Genomic DNA, 21,098 nt, shown 5'->3' with positions numbered 1-21,098 from the left:
AGGAATTTGTTCACTCACAGTTCTGGGGGCTGGAGGTCCGAAATCAAGGTGTCAGCAGGGTTGGTTCTCTGAAGGAGAGTCCAGCCCGTGCCGCGCTCCTGGTGTTGCAGGCGCTCCTTGGTGTCCTTGGCTTGTGGACACGTCACCCCAGTCTGTCCCTCCTCCTTCACATGGCCTTCTCCCTGTGTCTTTTATCTCCCTCTTCTTTTTCTTTAAACTAAGGACACTGGTCATCGATTTAGGTCCCACCCTAAATGCAGGATGGTCTCATCCGTAATTAGGTCTGTAAGACCCTTATTCTAAGTAAAGTCGCCTTCCGAGTGGACATCTTTTGGGACCGAGGTTTAACCCACCGCCGTGACCTTGAGCACGTCACCTCACTTCTGCGCTCTGCTTTCCTCATCCGTGGAATGGAGGTGATAGCAGTGCCCGCATCAGGGGCCGCCGTGGGAGGGAAATGGGTCACTGAGCACAGAAGGCGCTCAGCGCAGGCCCGTGGCGCCGTGAGTGCTCCAGAGACGGGCTGGCCGTCGGTTCTCTTTCCTAGGCATTGGCTATGGTTTCCTCAAGAGCAATAAAAACTACAACATTGGCCATTTTTGGTGGGATAAGGGAACAGTTATATAGACTCATTGCACCGGCATCAACAGGATAGAAGTAGATGAGGAGAAAGTAGGTCTCCCCCCGTCCTGATTCTCTCCCTCGGACCCTGTCGTCTCTGTCGGCTGTGTCGAGGGGCTTCACGCTGTATCTGGTGCATGTACAGATGTCTGAGGGTGTGCGCGTGCATGTGTGTTCCGTCCCTCTTTTTAAAACACAGAAGGTGTAATGCTATGTTACCTAGCCTTTTATTGTTTAGTTTAATATACCTTGGAGATTGTTCTGTGTCAGTCCACAAAGATCTGCTTGGTTCTTTTTGAAGGCTGCCTTGTGTGCCATTATCCGGCCATACCAGAATAAATACCGGAATTTATTTAACTGGTCTTCAGCTGATGAGTCAGTTAAATGGTTTAGTTCTGGTCTTTTGCTATGCTGATAACTGTCGCAGTGACCCACATATGTGTCTGTCTTTGGGTACACATGGGGGCCTTTCTGATGGGGGCACTACTTGAGGGGTTGTGGAGTAGCCTGGGAATATAGGCCGAATGGGCATCCACGCAGCTGGACCAGGAGGTGGGACTGTGTGCTGATGCCAGAGGAGGCCCTCCCTCTTTCTGTCCCCACAAGGCCTCCCCTTGACCTTCAGCTCACAAGTCGGACTTGCCTGAGTCGAGCCTCCCTGCACCCCCTGAGCATGTCCCCTGCAGGCAGCCGTGGCCCATGCCACCACCTGAAGGTGGAAAGGGTGAGAGCGAGTGAGAGGAATTACAGCCTTCTGGCTCTCCTGCCTTTCGTCCTGAGCATTTGGTCCCACCAGGTCACCAGGATGTGCCTCTGTAATCTGAGGGAAGAGAGAATTGATTGGAGGTGGGCATAGGATGCGTGGAGCTGGCCCAGTCATCTCATTCTTCTTGCCCTGGGGTGGGCCAGATCTTCTTTATGTGATAGACACCCCCCTCTATGGGGTCATTACTGTCCTCTCTAGTTCCCAGTGATACACAGGCATGACTTTTTCTGATCCTGTCCATCCTCCCGTCCATCCATCCATCCTCCTATCTTCCCTCTCTCCCTCTCTCCCTCCCTCCCTCCCATCTACCCACCTACCCATCTATCCTCCCATTCCCCCATCCATCCTCCCATGTATCCATCCTCCCATCCATCCATCTAGCAAATAGAGTTGAGCACCTACTATGTGCCCGGTACTAGAGATACAATGTTAAACAAAACAGAGAAGCCACCTCTTCACCGATAAAGTTTGCTTTCTAGTTAGGGAGACAGACAGACAAACACATAGAGTTACTCCGGATGGGCCTAAGTGGTGTGAAGGAAATAAACAGGTTAATTACCTGAGTGCCCAGGAGTGTGGCGTGCACCCCTGAGGACAGAGTTAAAGAAGGTTTCTCTGGGCATGTCAGCCCCTGTGATGATGGGAAGGCGTCGGCCATGGCGAGAGCTGGGGCGAGAGTGTTCTCCGTGAGAAGCAGGCAGCCGTTTAGGAGCTGAGTGGGGGTAATGAGAAGGTGGTGCCAGTGTGGCAGGCGGGTGGGGAACACGTGACCTTGTAGGCCATGGTGGGGGGACTGGGGGCCACTGGGACTCTCTAGCTGTTTTTGGCAATGCCATGGCATGGTCCAACTCTTTTAAGAAGATTCCTCTAGTGCAACGTGATACTACCTCGCACCCATTAGGATGGCTGCTCTCAAAAAAAAAAAAAAACCCGAAAAAACACCCCAAAATTAATAAGTGTCGATGAGAATATGGAGAAACTGGATCCCTGGAGCCCTGCTGGTAGCAATGTGAAATGGTGCAGCCGCTATGGAACGCAGCGTGGTGGCTTCTCAAAAAGTTAAACAATTGCCACGTGACCCAGCAGTTCTGAGCACGTACCCAGAAGCAGCGAAAGCAGGGACTCCAACAGATGTCTGCACACCCATGTTCATAGCAGCACTAGTCACAGTGGCCAAGAGGTAGAAGCAACCCAAGTGTCCATCAACAGATGAATGGATTAAAAAAGAAAATGTGGCATTTCCATACAGTGGAATATGATTCAGCTTTAAAAAGGAAGGACCTTCTGACATATGCCACAATGTGGATGAGTCTTGAGGAGACCGTGCTCAGTAAAATAAGCCAGTCACAGAAGGACAGATACTGTACGATTTCACTTGTATGAGGTACCTGGAATAGTCAGATTCAGAGACAGAAAGTGGAATGAATGGTGGTCGCCAGGGTCTGGGGAAAGAACAAACGGGGGCTTCGTGTTTATTGGGGACAGAGTTTCAGTTTTGCAGGACGAGAGGAGTTCTGGAGATGGAGGGTGGTGATGGTTGCTCAACTGTGTGAATTTACTTAACGCCACTGAGCTGTACACTGAAAAATGGTCACAATGGTAAATTTTATGTAGATTTTACCACCGTTTTTCAAACTTATAAGAGGATAGAGACGATCGTTCTGGCTGCCCTGTGAGGGTGGAGGGGACACAGGCAGAAGCAGGAAGACGGGGGAGAAGGGTCTGGGCCAGAAGCGATTGTTCTTAGGCCGGATGTGGCGGTGCTGATGGGACAGGTGTACAGATTTGAGCTCTGATCCTTGGGAAGCAGACCCTTCCATCCCAGAGGCCACTTCCTCCCACTGTGGACCTTAGCGCAGCTGCTTCTCTGGCCTGGGGAGGAGGCCTCACTCCTGCCTTTGGGTAGTCCCTACGAGTCTCCTCAAGTTGCCTGGTCCCCCAGTGCCTTCGCTAATCCCCCTGGAGAATGGGCCCCTCAGGACCCATGCTCCCCTTCCTGTGCACTATCCTGGAAAAGCAGGAAGAGCCCAGCCTGACTCACAGTGTTTCAAAACCCAGGTTGGTCGATGAAGTGGCTGTGTGACTTTAGGCTACCTGCCTCAGTTTCCTCAACCCTAAGAGAGTCAGCATCAAAGGCCACACATGGAAAGTACCTGACAATGTGTGTGGCCCATAATAGGTGTTCAGTAAACAGGTGCTCAAAAAGTAGGTGTGGGATTCAAATCCTGCCTCATCCAGATGCCTCCACAGTGTGACTGGCAAGTTTTTAAACTCCTCTGTGCCTCCATTTCTTCATCTGTAATATGGAGGTAAAAAGTCTATCTCATAGGGTGTGTGACAGTTGAATGAGTTAATATAGGCATATACTTAAAGCAATGCATGGCACAGAGGAGGTGCTAAGTGTTAGATACCATTATGTGGTATTTTCAGGGCCTCGCATAGTGCCTGATACCTGGTAGATGCCATAAAAGTATTCGTCGAATGAATCTATGAACGAATGAGTCCGTTTCTTGCACGGATATTGAGCTTTTCTCTCAAGGAGCTCATGTGCTGTAGATTTGGGATTGGCTCTTTTCAAAGCTCACAAGCTAAACTTTCTCTGTGTCAGGGGCTCAGAGCTTGGGGGCTGAGGGTCCAGGAACTGGGGGAAGTGAGGTCCATAACTGGGTACTTCTGCCTATGAGGGTTCATGGTTCTGTGGGGAGAGAGGCAGAGAGAAAAGCATGGGTGCTGTTGGACTGTAAGGTGGAGCATCTGTCTTGCGGATGGGCAGGAACTAGTGACAGATTCAGGGTTTCTATCTGGGAAGGGCTTGAAGGCAGCAGTGGATTATTTCAGGGGGCTTGTGGATACTTATTCCCTTTAGCAAGGTTGACTATTGGTGAGAGCTTGGGAGTGTTGGTGGAGACCTACATCCAAGACACCCCCTGGCTTCATCACCGTGGGGAAGGCTTCTTAGAAGATGTGGCATCTTTGAGACTGAGGGGCCAGGAAGTTACCAGGAAAAGAAAGGAAAGGCCTACTCTGCAGAGGAGACAGTCTGAACAGAGGACGGAGCGTGTGAAGGGGCTGATCCAGGTGGGGTTGCTGGGGCATGAAGAGTGAGGGAGATGGAGGCACCAAGGCTGGGGGCCGGGCAGCAGCCAGTCATGGGAGGCCTTGGAAGCCATGCTCAGGAGGGCCTCTTCGAAAGGCACTGGGGAGCCATGGACAGATTTAAAAACAGCTAATTAAGATGAAATTTGCATATCAGAAGTTCATCTACTTTAAGTGTAAAACTCACTGACGTTTAATAAATGGACAGTTATGTAAACATCACCACAGTCCAGTTTGAGAACCCCAAAATGACCCTTCATGCCCACTTGTAGTCACCCCACCCCCAACCTCTGGCAACCACTGCTGTGCTCTCTGTCTCGATGGATTTGCCTATTGTGGATATTTCACGTAAACAGAATTGTACAGCATGTGGCCTTTCGTGTCTGGCTTCTTCTACAGTGTGTTGGAGGGTCGTGCAGACTGCAGCCAGACTCAGCACTTTGTCCTTTTTATGACTGACTGACATCTGTCGCTTGGCAATACCACATTCACCCGCTGATGGGCAGTTGGGTTGTCTCCACGTTTTAGATAGAATAACGCTGCTGTGAACATTCGTGTGCAAGTCTCGCAGGGACCCATGTTGTCAGAGCTCTTAGGTAGATTCCTAGGAGTGGAATTGCTGGGTCATACGGTAAATTTATGTTTACGTTTTCAAGTAATGTCCCAAGTGAAAGGACTGGAGCGATGGGGCAGCTCGGCGTGTTGGAAAGATCCCGTGGAATGCCTTGGGGGGAGGTCTTTGATCAAGAGGGGCTGGGCTCTGCGAGGGGCAGTGGAGCCAGAGAATGGACTGGAGAAGCGTCTGCTGCGTTGGCAGTTTCCATCAGTGGATATGGGGCTCTGATATCTGTTACGGTTCGTCGGTTAGTGATTAAAGGCATTGGTAGCCCTGCCCTCATTTCTCATAGAGGAGGAAATGGGCTCCAGAACCTGGCTCCGCCCTCCGGGGCCACTTTAAGAGTAGAAGGTGATCCGTAATGCCTGCTTAATCACGTTGGATCTCACGATGCCCTCTGTACCCGCCCGGGTTCTCTGGCGGTGAGCCACAGAGACCAACAACTCGGCACCTTATCTAGAAAGGAATCTAAAGTCTGTTCTGTCCATGAGAAGTATCTGGGAGCTCACAGATGGGGAGGGAAGACTGGGGAGCCAGCCTCAGGAAATGACAGAAACTGGGGCAGCTCGGGCTCTGGGAGCAGGAAGTGAGGCCCCCGCAGGGCTCTCTGTCCACACACTGTGCTTTCCTGTCCTTGATCCAGTTCGGAGAATCTGATCGACAGAGCCTGGGACTTGTTCTCACCTCTTGGCTGAGGGAGTTTGAGGGACAGCTGCTCCGAGACTGTACATGATGGCAGGGGCAGGACAGGGGCCATGTCTCCTAAAGGACACAGGATGGTCTTCCCGGAAGAAGAGGGAATGGATACTGGATTTTTAACCAGAAATGTCCACTACTCCATATTCCAGATGAAGGAGTTGAGGCATGGAGTGGTTAAGAATATTTGCCCAAGGCCGCAGAGCCAGTGGACCCCAGTCTGGATCTAAAGTCTGTTCTGTCCATGATCCAGTCTGGGCAGAGTGGGTCTCCCAGGACCCTCTATGGCCAGTGAGGCTGGGACGATCACTGCCTCCTGAACAAGGCAGGCTCTAGCATCCTTCTGGGGCTGCCTCCAGGACTTCAGAACTGGGAGGAGTATCTAAAAGAGCCCTGCTGCCCACTTGGCTTTGGTCTTATCCCTTATGCCCTGGGCAGTGAGCCCAGCTGGCCCCTTGTCACCCCTGGTGGGACCAGCATGCAGGAGCTAGAATGGGAGGCCTGGGAGACACCGTATCCAGCCCCTCAGCTCAGAGCTACTTCTAATTCACGGCTTTTTTCTTTCTGTTCTCAGATCGAGAGGACCAGTCCATTCTGTGCACGTAAGTGGAGATGCTTTTTCTTGTTTTTCTGGAGTCAAAAAAGTTCCACGAGGGGAGAGCTCTTTGATTTGTTCGCCTTTCTAAGCGTATCTGTATCCGGGACAGAGTAGATGCTCCCTAAGCATTTGTGGAACAGAAGTTCTCATGCTGAGTCAGGCACACCAAAATTGTCCATGATACCTGGTGCCTTCTTGTACTGTGTGGCCCGTTTTTTAAAATAGCATTTATTGAGCACTTACTGTGTGCCAGGCCTTGAACTAAACATTTGACATGCAGGGTTGCATCTAACTGCATATCTAACTGCATGACAGCTCTGTGAAGGCAGATGCCATCTCTGTTGGTGAAAATGTCTTGGCTTGTGTTAAACAATCGCCTTACATTTTCACCATTAGCAACCACGTTTGTGCCATATTTGGTTGTTGGTGTCATTGTTTCTTTGAAGACCTGGGTACATGGTCAGAAGATATTAACTCAATTTAGAATTGTTCAGAGAACCTTCACCCTTGAGGGAAATCCCTCCTGTGGTGGGCAGAGTAATGCCTCCACCCCACCAAAGACCTCCACATCTTAATCCCTGCAACCTGCGAATCCGTCAGGTTACACGGCATCGGCGATAGAGGCTGCAGGTGGTTATAAGGTTGCCACTCTGTTGACCTTAAAATAGGGAGATTATCCTGGATTATCCAGATTGGCCCAGTGTAAGCACAAAGTCCTTAAAAGTAGGAGAGAGAGGCCGAGGAGGGAAGCCAGAAGGTGGTGCCCTGTGCGAACCGGTCTGGCTTTGAAGAGGCAGGAAGCCAAGGGGGAGAGGCAACGATGAGAACAGCCTCTTGCCTTTAGGCAAGGAAGCAGCTTCTCCCCCGGCGCTCCCAGCAAGAAGCGCGACCTTGCCGGCAGCTTGGCTTTAGCCCAGTAAGATCCATGTCAGACCTCTGACCCCCAGTGTGTAAGATGGTATATTTGTGTGGTTTTATGCCACCAAGTTCGTGGTCATTTGTTCTAGCAGCAGTGGGACGTGAATATGCCTCTCTTCCATCTCTTCCCCTACACTCACTGCCGTCATCACTCATTCAGCAGGTTTCAGGGGCCAGGTGCCCTGGAGAGTACCAGGCACATAGGAGTGAACCAGAAATAAATATGACCCCTTCTCACGAAGGAGGATGGCCACTAGGACAATAATCACACACTCCCTTTTGTACTATTTGAATTTACTATGTGACACTATGAAGATACTACCTTCTCAGGCACTTAAAAATATGTACACATTTTTAAAATCACCCGAGTAAATGTGTAATTACAAACTGAAAATTACAAAGAATGAGACATGTAAGGAACTAGGAGAACGTGTCAAAAGGAGGAGTTCTAATTGGGGAGAATAGAAAGGCTTTCTCCAAAGAAGCGATATTTCAGCAGATGTGGCAGAGAAAAGAGGGGAGGCGTTTCTAGCATGTGCAAAGCCCCTGAGGTCAGATGGCACACGTCCTATTTGTGAAACAGATCCCAGAGCTTGATCAGAGCATGTCCTCCAGCAGAAGTCCTCTGTGGGAGAAGAGCTGGGGCAAGACATCTAGGACAGGTTATAAAGCCAAGCCAAACAAAGTCCTTAAATATAGTACTGTTAATATATGAAAAGGATCACGTGTGATGCTAGGGAGTGGTGGGGAGTATGGTGATCTGGAGAAAATGGCCCATTTAAGGGTCCAGCTGTGATTCCTCTCCAGCCCGCCATAGATTGCCATGGTCCAGTGTCTCCAGACTCCCCTACGTTTCAACAGAAGCTGGAAATCTAGAGTTTATATGAAATCTCCAGTTTTTAAACACTGGCAAACAATTTACATGAACACACACACACACACACACACACACACATACAGAGCACCATCCGAATAAAATCCATTTGTATGTTGTCTTTGGCCAGTGAGCCACCAGCTCACAACCTCTGTCCCAGAACCTTGGGTCTGGAAGGGTCCTCCGAGATGACTAAGCCTGCAGTTTGTGCCACAGCGTGCACAGCGGTTACTTGCAAGAAATTGTCCTGGAGCATCTGAATCTGGAATGAGCTGCTTTATTTAAAATGAAAGTGGAGTCAAGAAGGTCTCAGTAACAATATCCCCCTTTCACTCACTTGTATTCCAGATATTGCTTTGAAGGGGAGAGTAAAGGGGGCGGGGTGATGAGTATGGTGAGGAACTGGATCAGCAACGAGCAGCCAGGCAGGTTAAGGCCAACGACAGTCACGTATGTCAGGGGTGGCCGTGGCCATTACAAGTGGAGTTGGCACTGGTGTCTCACAGTTGCACATGTAACTTAGACCAAACCATGTGCTTCAGGAGGAAAACAAACACCTGTTTATGTAGCTCAGGTGAAGTCACCACCGTCCCTCGATGGATGACATGAACCGGAGTGAAGGTGGGAATGGGCCACAGGACTCTGCCAGTCCCCCCACGGAGCTCGTTCCAAGTGCTGCTTATAGCGTGAGCATCTGGGCACGCCCAGCATGCTCTCTCCAGCACTGTCCACATTGCACACTCAGGATCCCCGCGTCTAGTTGGCATTTATACACAGGATGCTGTACAGGTGTTGCCTATGAAGTCATGGATGTGTTACTTTGAGGTTGTTTTAAGGAAGCGGTCTCCAACCTTTTTGGCACCGGTGCTCCTATGAGAATCTAATGCCTGATGATCTGAGGCAGAGCTGAGGTGGTGATGCTGGCGCTGGGGAGTGGCTGCAGATACAGATGGAGCTTCGCTCTCCCTCCACTCACCTCCTGCTGTGCAGCCCGGTTCCTAACGGGCCACAGACTGGTGTTGGTCCGTGGCCCGAGGGGTGGGGACCCTTGTTTTAAGAGATTTTTAAAAGTTAACTTTCTGTGATCTTATTGACTTATGTGCTGTTAGTGCCCAACTTCCATGTTAAACGAGACTCCACATCTCTGCAGATGTCTTTAAGGGACAGTCTGTTCAGATTCTAGGTGCATCCATGGCCAGGGCCTGGGGTTGTCAGTAGGACATGTCATTGAAAGGCTCTTCAGAGTGGGGCTTAAAACCCAGACCACCTGGGTTGCAATCCTGGCTCTGCCTCACTAGCTTCGAGCTTCAGGCGCAAAATATGACCCCTTCATGGCTCCATGTTCTCACCTGTAAAGTAGGCAAATGGGGATGATGATAATGGTGCTTAATTCATAGGGCTGTTGTGAGGATTAAATGAATATATATGATAATAATGGTATTTAAATCACAGGGTTGCTGTGAGGATTAGATGAATATATGTAAATAAGTATATATGTATTTACATAAATCAGTGTGTGTGTGTGTGTGTGTGTGTGTGTGTCTGTGTGTGTGTCTGTGTCTGTCTGTCTGTCTGTCTGTCTGTCTGTCTGTCTAAGTACCAAGCCCTGTAATATATTCTATCTGGCTTTTAGGGCTTGGCTTGATTCTCGGCCAGGTAAGCTATTATTATCATACCTAGCATGTGTGTCTTAGCAGAACAGAGGCAAAAACCCACTGTTTAAGCCCAGTTACCTCATTTTTATAGAGGAAATCAGAGAATGAATGAGGTTTTCCCAGAGGTACACAGCAAGTTTTTGCGGATAGTGAGACTTGGAGCTAAATTTCTTGAGACCAGTCGGGGAGTCCAGCCCCCATTCATTGGCCTTTACTGATGAGCCAGCAGCAGTCCTCACTGGCCCCTGCCCGGCCGTGGACTGTGGACATCAGAGTGGGGAATGGTGGGGATCTTCTCTATTTAGCACATCGGTTGAGGGAAAAAGCTTTGCAACCTGCCAGTGCTGGCTCTGCCACTTACAGAGTATGGGCTCAGAGCTGAGTGACAGGGAGCCAGCCCTGGGCAGAATTTGGGAGAAGTGAGGGGCTGGTGCATTGGGAGGAAGGTGGGGGGTGGGAGGATGTGATGTGGGGTGCGGTGCAGGCCGTCACGCAGGGCCTTGCAGGCTGTGGGGAGGCTGTGGACCAGAGGTAGATCGGATCATTCTGACCGTTCAGAGAGGCCGGAAGTGCACTTGGGGACGAGCGCTGATGCTGTCAGCGTCTGGGGGGCTTGCATGAGTCACCTGGAAACTGCTCCTCCCCTGCACTCCCCGCTTGGGTTGCTCAGACTCAGCGTCCGGAGACACTGGTCTCGGCCATTCTCCCCTCCAGGGGAGGTGACTCAGGCCAGTCGCTGTCTTCTGCCACTCTTCCTGGGGCCAGCCTCATTCTTAAAGAACTGTAGGGCTTCTGAGGGCTTTGCATTGGATGCTTCAGTCAGAGCCTGAGTTCCTTCCCAGCCAGGCCCTACCTCCCCTTATCCCTTCCACCCTGGTTTTGAAGAACTACTTTCTAGTGAAGGCCTACAGGATTTTTAAAGGTGTTTTTGGATGACACAGTGCAATGTTGAAGGGACAAAGGGACATAGATATCTCAAGAGAGCAGCAGCTGTGGTTAGGTGGTGAGCCTTGGAGGCAGATCTCGGTTAGCTTTTCCACTTTGCTACATGCTGGCAGTTCTCGGGCAAGTCGATTAAGCCTGCGAGCCTCAGTCTCCTCATCTGTAAAATGGGGACCTCCCGGGGTTGTTGGGAGGACTGAAGGAGCACTGTAGGGAAGAACTGAGCACGCTTCTGAGTGCATAGTAGGTGCCCCGTGATTGTCAGCTGATGCTCCGATGCAGTGGTGGCAGTTTGCATTAGTTGAAGTTCTGCTGAGCTTTGCTTTTTTTGGAGGCACTGAGACCAAATCCAGCCCGCTTCCTGTTTTTGTAAATAAAGCTTTATTGGAACACAGCCATGCCCATTCATTTCTGTGTCATCTGTGGCTGCTTTTGTGCACTACAGCAGAGTTAAGAGGTTGTAACAGGCCATTTATGCCCCGCAGAACCTCTGATGTTTATTGTCTGGCCCTTCGTAGAAAAAGTCGGCTGACCCCAGCTTCAGGCGCATCCGTTAGCTTCTCTCAGTCTCCCTTTTCTCTTTACTTCTGTCCTACCACAAAGACAAAATAAATGAAGAATTATTCATTTAAAATTAAGTTAAAACTTAAAATCCACGTGAAAATATGTATTTATTTTTTTTCCCCTAGGAGAGTAATGCAGATAAATACCCAGAAGTGAACACTGGGAAAATGTCACCCACAATCCACCACCCAAGTAAACCTGGGTGTATTTCCTTCTGGTTCTTTCCTAGGCAGTTTTAAACACAGCCATGAATTCAGTCGTGTGCACACTTTTTTCTCTCGCTTTTTTTCCCCACTTAGCATTACAAAAAAATCACATTTCCACGTTATTTCCAAATATCCCTTCAAACGACCGCTGATCTTCCATGGAGCTATTGAACGACTTAACCGGATCCCAAGTGTTGGATTTTTAGGTCGCTTTTAATTTCATCTTGAATTAATTTTGTTGGCAGAACTTTTTCTGCAACTTCTCTGCATGTTTCTTTGAGGTTGGGTTCCCAGAAGTAGGATCACAAACGCCAAGGTGGTGCATGGCATTTAATGCTCCTGATTCAGGAATTTGGTCTTGAAAAAGAATTTATGTTGCCGACCCACGTCCAAACTGGATGGAGCAAGACAGTTACATCTCCCCAACCTCCTTTGCCTGGCACCATGGTTATCATTTCAGCTGTACGTGCACATCGTTATTAGATTAATAGTGTTCTTTAAAAGGAATCACTTTTAAAACTAAAATTTTCATTTTGAAATAATTTTAGATGTACAAAAAAGTTACAAAGATAGTGTAGAGAGTTCCCATATCTCACTCAAGTTTCAGTTTCCCCTGCCGTTAACATGAGACATCACCGTGGTCCATTTGTCACAGTCAGACAGCAACACTGGGACTTGACAGTCAAATTGTAGATTTTATTTAGATTTCACTAGTTTTTCCACTAACGTCCTCTTTTCTGTTCCATGATCCCCTGCAGGATATGACGTTACAGTTAGTCATCCTCTCTCCTTAAGCTCCTGTTGCCTGTGACGGTTTCTCAGACTTCCCTTGTTGTCCTTGACCTTGCCAGTATTGAAGAGGACTGATCAGAGTTTAGTAGAATGAGCTTGGTTTGGGTTCGTCCGATGATATGCTTGTCATTAGACAGGGTTATGTGTTTTGGGGAGGAATAGCACAGCGGTAAAGCACATTCTTCATCACATTTCAGGGGCACATGATATTCACTTGACGTCCACGTGATATTAGCGTGACCTGTCACTGGCGATGCTAACCTTCATTGCCTGGTTAAGGCCGTGTCTGCCAGGGTTTTAACTTCAATTTTCTTCTGCGGCATTATCCCAAGTAAAGATGGAATAACCTGTGAAAACGGTTACTTTACTGTTCAGGTGATACATTTTTCTTAACCATGTACCCCTGGTGTGGGACCTCTGTCCCCAAATGGTTCAAGAGTCTGATAGTCCAGCATCACCCCCAGAGACTTTGAACTCGGTGGCCTAGGGTGGAGCTGGGGATAACTATGTTTATATCTAGTGTCTTGGGTGTCTGTGAGGCAGCTGGGCCAACCAGCAAGCTGGCAGGGATAGACACACTGTCTCAGGCCATCTACACAGGGGACATTGAAGGAATGGCTGAATCTGAGCTGTGCATGCCCGTCTGCTCTGGGGTGGAGAGGAGGCTTGGCAGATGGGGCTCTGAGGGTGTCAGGGAGTAGAGCCTCCTCCAGCAGAGGAAAGGAGCTGAAGGGCAGCGCCTCTGCGGCCCGCAGCCCACGTAGGGGCTCAGAGGGGTGAGAAACATGATATGGGGGAGGGCTGGAGGGCCCTAGAGGTCCTGACACACATTTTGCAGTGAGAGTATCTGGCTCATCCCCCGCGATTGCTGGCCCTCCAGTGCAGACCCTGTGTCAGAAGGACTTCTGAGGTTACCTCATTGCTGCAGGGGTTGATGAAAGGGCCCCTGGTCTTGGCTCCTGGGAGTGAGCCCACGCTGGGACCAGGGACCTCAGATTATTAGCCAACTTTCCAGGCTGAGGAAGTGAAGTGATGGGCAATAGGAGCATTTGGGTCCCTTTCACTCATAAATGCTGCCATCGACAGTGGCTGCCTCATCTCAGCCCTTCCAATCCCATCAACCTGATGTAGCAATAACGCCACCTCAGATGATCTGGATTATTTATTTATTTCCTTGGCTATTGTCTGTCTCCCTCTCTTGGAATGTAAGGTCGTCGTAGGTGCTCGTCATGGATGGGGACTGTCTCCCCGTCCCCTGGCACGCTGCCCTGCACATAGCCAATGCTCAATGAGTAGGCATCGGGCATTCTGATAAGGGAAATGCCCAAACCAATCAACTTTTATCTGAAAGTGCATCCAGTCACCCCCGAACCACCAACAGCTTAGCTCTTGCTATTAAATTTTATTTTGACCATTGCTAGAATCAGCCAAAAGTGGCTGAGGATCTACAAGTTGATAGCAGGGTATAAGCTTTTAGAATTAATCAGTGGTCAAGATCAGCCAGTTTGCTGCAGGTGATTATGCAGTCAAGAAATTGAAAATCGAAGGAATATAATTTTTTGACATGCCTTTTATTTGGTCTGGCATGTAGTTCATCCAGCGTGAACGAATCAGAGGCTCTGGATGAGGGGCTAGTACGAGGGGCCCAGGGTGAGAGAGAGCAGCGTGTTCGAGGAGGGTGTGCGAGGGGCTGGATTAAAAGAGGAGGACGGTGGGGACCTGAAGTCAGAAAGCAGCGGGCAGAAAGGGCAGGGTCTTCTAGGTCCTGGGGAGGAGTTTGAACTTTAATCTTAAATGGACAGGAAAGCACTGGAAGACCGCAGCCAGGGGTCAGCAAACTGGCCAGTGGGCCACACGTAGCCCCTGTCTCTTTTTTTTTTTTTGAAAATAAAGTTTTATTGGAACTTTATAACCATGCCCATTTGTTTACACATTTGCTTTCATGCTACAGAGCTGAGTATTTGGGACAGATGTGTGACCCACAAGGCCTATGTTTACTACCTGACCCTTTACAGAAATGGTTTGGCTGACTCCTGGCTTAAACCATGGAAATATATGATTTATATTTTAATGGTGGTGTGAATATTGAAGATAATGATATAAGCAGAATATATAAGCATTAGGAAAAAATGTTATAAAAGTAATAGTAGCAAGCATTTTTGTGTACTTGGCTTCATTCTAAATGTTATATACATATTCACTCATTTAATCCTTACAACAGTCACATAAGTGCTTTTACTATATGCCTCTTATAGATAAGGAAACTGAGGCATGGAAGTTAATGACTTGCCCGAGGTCACACAAGTAACTGGCGGAGCAGGGATTTGAACTCAGGCAGTCAGGTCCTGAAGCCATTGTGCTAGTCGGCCCAGCGATGCTGCAGGTGCATGAGGTTTCGCTTCTTGCTGGAGGAGCTGGAGGCGGTGTTCAGAATAGAGGCAGTGCTCAACAGAGGCTTTGCAGTGCGTGTAGGAGTTAGACAGCGCAAACGCCAGACCTTGCCACCTGCAGGGTGGGACTCAGTGAGGACCAGGGACTCAACAGCTCTGACATTCAGAGCCAGTTTGGCTTTGCTACCAAGGACAGACCACTGGCTGAAATTGGAAATGACGATCAACCCTGGGAGCCAGGACCAGCTACCTGATTCATGAAGTTAAGTAAAATGAAGATGCAGAGCCCCTTGTCCAAAATTTAAGAATTTGTAGATGGCAACAAGAGCATTAACTCAAGCACAGGGCCCTCCTCAGGGTGACCCCTGTGGGACTGCACAAGTCACACACCCATGAGGCGGGCTCTGTTGGGGCTGAGGGGTCGAGCAGCCATGGGGTAGCATCTTCCAGCACTGGGGCTGGACTCATTCGAAGGACTTGGGGCAGAGGGATGGTTAATTACAAGGTCAGGAGGCCATATGTGGTCATGAGTCCAGGTCCTCCCGCAGGAAGAGGGAGCTGGGAACCAAGTCCCCTAAGAAACAGAATGGAGGTTTGTAGGGTGCTCACACCAGCAAGGCATCTTCACCCTCAGAGTTCAGAGGTCAGAAGAGCAAAGATTAATATTTCTGAAGCAGCCCTGAGCACATCAATCTTCAGACGCCCATGAGCCTGGAGCCTAGGATGTTTTCTTTGGCAGACCTCCCAGGACGATTTATTTTTATTAATAGAACTTGGAGACTGTTGAGCCAAGCAGCCCACATCAAGAGAAGCAGATTCCCAGAGTTTGTACCCCACTTCCCCTCTCCTGCAAGGTGGAAGGCCAGGGCCCCTGTCATGGTCATGCTGGTGTCTTTGTTGTAGAAGGGAGGGCATGGGAGAGGCTGGAGGCAAAGGTGGAAAATGAGGAGATCAGGCGGGAAAGCGGGGGTGGGCAGCCGTGGTCCAGCATGTCGTGATCTAGCGCATAGGAGTCTTTCAACAAATATCGATTCCTTTCCCCCTTCCCTTTCTCTGGCCCTCAAAAGCAAGTTCTTAGAGGATGGGGCCTGTGTGTCATGGAACAACTCGTTAAAATGTAGGAGAGTCCTGATCACGTTACAATCAGAGACTTGATTTTCCACTCTGACCGTGCGCTGGCCTTGCTGTGTGACCTCAGGCAAGTTGCTTACCCACTCTGGGCGAGCGTTCCTCTTCTGTAATAACATGGAAGTTACATGCCCTACCGTCAGGATTGGGGAAAGGGAGGTAAAGGAGAGAATGCGTGTGAAATAACTAGCATATGGCCTCTACTCCTCACCCCTGCAAAGTTCTATTCTGTCCTTAAAATTTGTTTTTTAAAAATTATTTTTTGGTTTGAAATTATTTTTTGGTTTGAGCCCCTTAAGAAAATGGAGATTATGCCTCCATGGTTCCCATTTTACAAAGTGCCTCCAAGGCCGCGTGGAATAATGTGGCCATTGGGCATAAAGTCCAATGGGAAGGGAGAGGACAGTGCTGACCCCGGTGTGAGACATTTCTTTGTTCTTAGCGATCAGACACTTGTTCCTGGAATATGGGGCCTTTAGAGTTGGGTCCAGCAATTAAAGGCACATGTTTCTTTCTTTCTTTTTTTTTTTCTTTCTCTTTTTTCAAACCATGAGCAAAGTTGTTAATGGGCCCTTGGCAGAGCAAATTAATTTCTTTATTTCCTAATTAGGAAGAAGAGCAGGGACCACACCAGCACTGGTGGCACCGATTCAGCATGGAGAACCTTGAGCCGACCTCGGGGTGGACAAATTCTTTTCCAGGCTTAAAAAAAAAATTATCTCTTGCATTTCAGAATATTCAGTGAGCTCAGAAAATGAGAGAGCCTAGCAAAGAAAGGAAACACCAAAAACAAAAAAAGAAAATGAGGGAAAACGACGAGAAGGAAGGGGAGTTTAGGCTGAGGCCCTGTCCTTCCCTCTCATTGGGAATGGTGGGAGTCGGGGGCAAGGCCTGGAATTCTTGCATCAAACAGTCCCACAACGACAATCTCTGGTGGCCAAGAGAGACAGTGGGCTCAAGAAGGTCATCTCGGTGAAAAATAGACCCTTGTATTCTAGGAGTACTGTTTTGATAAGACAGACATTGCCCTGCTGATCTAAACCTATCAGTCATTTACACTATAGCATAAATTACTTCAACCAGGTTTATCCTTTGCTACTCCACTGAGATCATTAGCCACCTGACAATCAGAGTGCAGCTCTCCAGAAGGTAAAGGGAGATACTTACGTTCTTTCTGGAAAGCTGCCTCTTGCCTAATTTTTCCATCCCTAACAGAGCTACTGATACCTTTAAAAGTAGATAATTTGCAGTAAAACCATTCTGAATGATATAACAGTGGATACTTGTCATTATATATTTGTTCAAACCCAGCAAGAGTGAACCCTGATGGCAACTACGGACTTTGAGGAATGACGGTGTGCGTGTCAGTGTAGGTTCACTGATTGTGACAAACATACCACTCTGGGGGCGGGGGGGCGGGAATGTTGATAATTGGAGGCTGTACATGAGGGGGATGCAGGGGTATGTGGAACTCTGTGTACTTTCCACGCAGTTATTCTGTGAACCTAAAACTGCCCTAAACTACAGGCTACTTAAAAGAAAAATCCAAGTAAACCTAAGTTTGGACCTAGGTAGGGAAACTCAGGTTTTTCTCTCTCACTCTTTTCATCCGAATCCTTTCTCACCTCCTCTCAGGAGGGGTACATCGAAATGCTGGACTAGGGTTTGAGGTCCCGCCTGTCCTCTACCCGGGGTGTGACCTTGGGCAAGTCACCTCCCCTCAGTTTCTCCATCTGGCAAAAGGAACCACAGAACACTGTGTAGAGTGATTGCTGGTGGGTCACTGTTCCCATGTCTTGCAGAGGTGAGTCTGGAGCCGGGAAAACGGAGAACACTAAGAAAGTCATCCAGTACCTGGCCGTGGTGGCCTCCTCCCACAAGGGCAAGAAGGACACGAGCATCACGGTGAGTGGCAGGTCCTGGTCAGTGGCCGTGCCTTGGCGGGCAAGTCTCTGGGCTTGTGGCCTGACCGCGGTGGGGGCCAGGACTCAGCCTTGTAAGAACGTGGGCTCAGGTTAACTGTCCCCTCCCCACGGCAACACACATAGGGGTCTTTTTCCACCTTGGGGACCTGTGTGGGTCTGGACTATTCCTCGCCTCGGCCGGGATCATTGTCTGAGGGGTCCTGTTTCATGAAACGGGATGGGTCCCCCCATCACACTGAGGGTTCTCACTCTACATTAGAGCTTCTTAATAGTGGCACCATTGTCACCTGGCCCAGATGATTCTCTGCTGTGGGGCCATCCTGTGCACTGTAGAGTGTTTAGCAACAACAACCCTCCCCCCCGCCACCCCCCGCCACTAGTTGCTGGTAGCACCCTTCCTCCCAGTTCTGACAACTAAACATGTCTCCGGACATGGCCAGGAGTTCTCTGGGGGGTGCGGTCACCCTGATTGAGGACTATTGCTGTAAATGAATCTCTGTGAACTCCCTAGAGTGTGGTACCTTGTCATTTCTGCATGTGTCCCTCCGACCGGGGCCCCAGGAGGTGGGAATACTGGTGTCACTCAGAATGTAGGCTTCAGGCTGCTGCCTTTGACCGAGCATCTGCTGCGTGCCAGGCACTGCTAGGATGAAGTCCAGCAGTGAGTCCCAGAGATGCTGTCATTCCAGCCACCGAGTTTCCAGACACATGGGAAAGAGAGAGAGTCATCAAATAATCATACAGGGAACCCCGCCGTGACACGTTTTGATTGAGGGCTTGGAAGGAAAGGAAAAGCAGGCTTCTAGAATGATCCCTTCTTGGGTCCATCCTCCATCTTAGCCCCGCCTCATCTGTCCCAGAGGAGGGGACAAACAGTGGGGCTGCTTGAAGGACTTGCTGGTGCCTCTGTCTGCAGGGCCGGGGCTGGGGAGGTGGCAGAATGGCGGCCTGAAGATAGGTTGGGTGTCACCGGTTCCTGCCATTCCATGTCTTGCTTCTGGCACTCAGAGGTGACTCTAGAGCAGCCACAGAGACCAGCTTGTCTGGATGCCCTCAGAGACCTGGGGTGGGCACCAGCTTCAGCTGTGGGAAGCTTCCTCCCTCAAACGAATGCAGAAAACCCAGGGTCCTGCGTTTCTAACCTGTCTCTGGCACGGTGCGCAGGAAGAGAGAGCCCCAGGGCTGGCGTGCCAGTTAACCTCTGCTTCCCACTGTTGTTCCTTTCCTGAGAACAGTAAAAATAAGAAACCGTAACGACCGATCTTTGTCTAGTGCCTATTACGTACCAGACGCTTTTCCCCCTACACCTGTAGTAAACACAGTTCAGACAGGTGCTCACCTGATAGGGTCTGAACTTTCTCACCACGTCCCGCAGCCACGGACACCTGTGAAATGTCTGGGTCTCTAAGAAATTGGAAGTAGGAGTGAGCGAAACAGAAAGAAACAGAATCTAAGCGAAGCCGCTGCTGTCCTAGTTATCCTGGGGAATGCTGGCTGCCTCGGGGGGGCTGAAATCATGTGTTCTCCAGACCCTGACATGTGTGTGATTGAAATAACACTGACGTCTGTTTTATACTGTATTGTTCAACCGCAGCAAGGCCCATCTCTTGCCTACGTGAGTAACTGAGAGTGTTTTCCTGGTGTGTACGGGGGCACGGAGTGGATTTAGATCTGCATGGTCCTGTCGCACCCCCTGAGCCCCATAGCTAATGGTAGAATGGGCTACGATCCCGAGTTTCACAACCCGAACCTACAAATGAACCGAAATGCTGTCCCTGTGGGTGTCCGGTGTCAGCACGGGGTGTGGGGGTGCGTTTACCACCTGCCAGACTCCCATTGGAGTCCCCAAGGTCATCCTCCAGCCTGGAGTGAATTTTCCCAGCTCAAAATGAGTCTCTTCACCTCCCCACCAACGCGTCCTAGAGACGTCTGTCCCATCAGGTTGAGTGTTTTAGGACTGTCCAGCCCTAGAGCTTCCCTGGCTTGATTGACAGTCAGTTAATGGCACTGCCGTGGCATGCCCCCCTCCCTCTTCCCTGCTGTCATCCCTGTCTTTCTCCCCTGAACCCTGCCCCCCGCGCACCGGTGTGTCTTCATGCATGTGTGTGCAGTGCGTGTCTCTCTCTGCATGCTGGTTGCTTGACCTAAGGCTCCAGAGACAATGAGTCTTGGGGTTTGCGATGCACTAGCTTTGGTGGCACGGTAAGGCCCCAGCTATGCGACACACACCCGGGCCCTGCTCGGACCTTTGCCTGTGTAAACTCTAACGCAGAGCTTGTGGGGCTGGCAGATGGGTTCCAGCCTGGAAGAGACCTTCGGGGCCCTAGCATGTACTAGGATCAGTCCATCTTAGTTAGGCCCTGGTCATGGGCGGCAGTGTCATGGGCAGATCAGAAGGAGAATGGGGATTCTAGTTGAGATCTGCTTCTGTGTGACCTCGCCTAGGTGACTTAATTTCTCTGGGTCACAATCTCATCACCCATAAAATGAGCAGTTTGGACCAGCTCCCCATGTAGAAAGCTCTCCCAAGAAGGACCTTTTGGGCCCGCCAGCCAGAATTCCCACTCTAGCAAAGGAAGCTTTTTCAGGGGACATTGGGACCCACGTTCGTGGTGAGAGATGATCTCTCCAGACTTCCCTCTAGCCAAGGAGAGCCCACCGCTCTCCTCGAAGTGTCCACGAGCCCCAGTCACGGGGGGTTCCAGTTGCAGCTGGATTTTCCTGGAGGTGACACTTTGGTCTCATCTTCTTTGGAAGCTGCAAAGGAGGAGAGCATGTGAATAAATAAATACAAAATTAAATAGCAGCTTCCTGTTTTGTCCCTTTAGAGGCAAGTAGCTGCTCGGTGCCCTCCTGCTGTACAGAGGAGCAGGAAGAAAGCTATGTGTTTCCTTTCCCCCCCACCATAGAACCTTCCCCAAGTTCTTTTAAGCCCAGCCCTGCTGCCCTGAAAAAAAAGGACAGGGACTTCAGCATGGAGATCGAGGAGGAAACCCTCAGAATCCACCACTTCCCAGGGAGGCCCGGAGCAAGAGCTTGGACAGGGAGGCCGGCCGGTCTGCAGCCGCCATGGTTTCTGGTGCGAGGCAAAGAGCAGCTCGTTGCTTTCCCGGCATGACTTACCTCGTTGGCCCTTTCCTGCCACGATTAATCACGTGACCGCGTTTGTGCACAGAAGCTCCCTCAGAGGGGGCCAGTGGGCTGTGTACGGTCTCGGCTGCATTTAACCTGATGAATGGAGCTCAGGCAGCCTGCTTCGAAGCTTTGTTCTGCAGTTGGTTAAAAGTATTCCTGGTAGGTTTTGCACTTTC

General features: G+C 49.9%; 1 protein-coding gene across 1 annotated transcript in view; it reads left to right on the top strand.

Moving 5' to 3' along the window:
* Window positions 1-21,098, top strand: part of MYH11 (myosin heavy chain 11) — a 116,344-nt gene that overhangs the window by 47,414 nt on the left and 47,832 nt on the right. The window contains exons 6-7 of the mRNA XM_006910906.3: window positions 6,370-6,397; window positions 17,665-17,767. Coding sequence (XP_006910968.1) covers window positions 6,370-6,397; window positions 17,665-17,767 — 131 coding nt within the window. The remainder of the gene's footprint in view (window positions 1-6,369; window positions 6,398-17,664; window positions 17,768-21,098) is intronic.

This window comes from Pteropus alecto, unplaced genomic scaffold (assembly GCF_000325575.1).
Source record: "Pteropus alecto unplaced genomic scaffold, ASM32557v1 scaffold34, whole genome shotgun sequence".
Lineage (NCBI taxonomy): Eukaryota > Metazoa > Chordata > Mammalia > Chiroptera > Pteropodidae > Pteropus > Pteropus alecto.
Note: the sequence above shows the minus strand (reverse complement) of the source record. Positions and strands in the feature narration are given on the sequence as shown.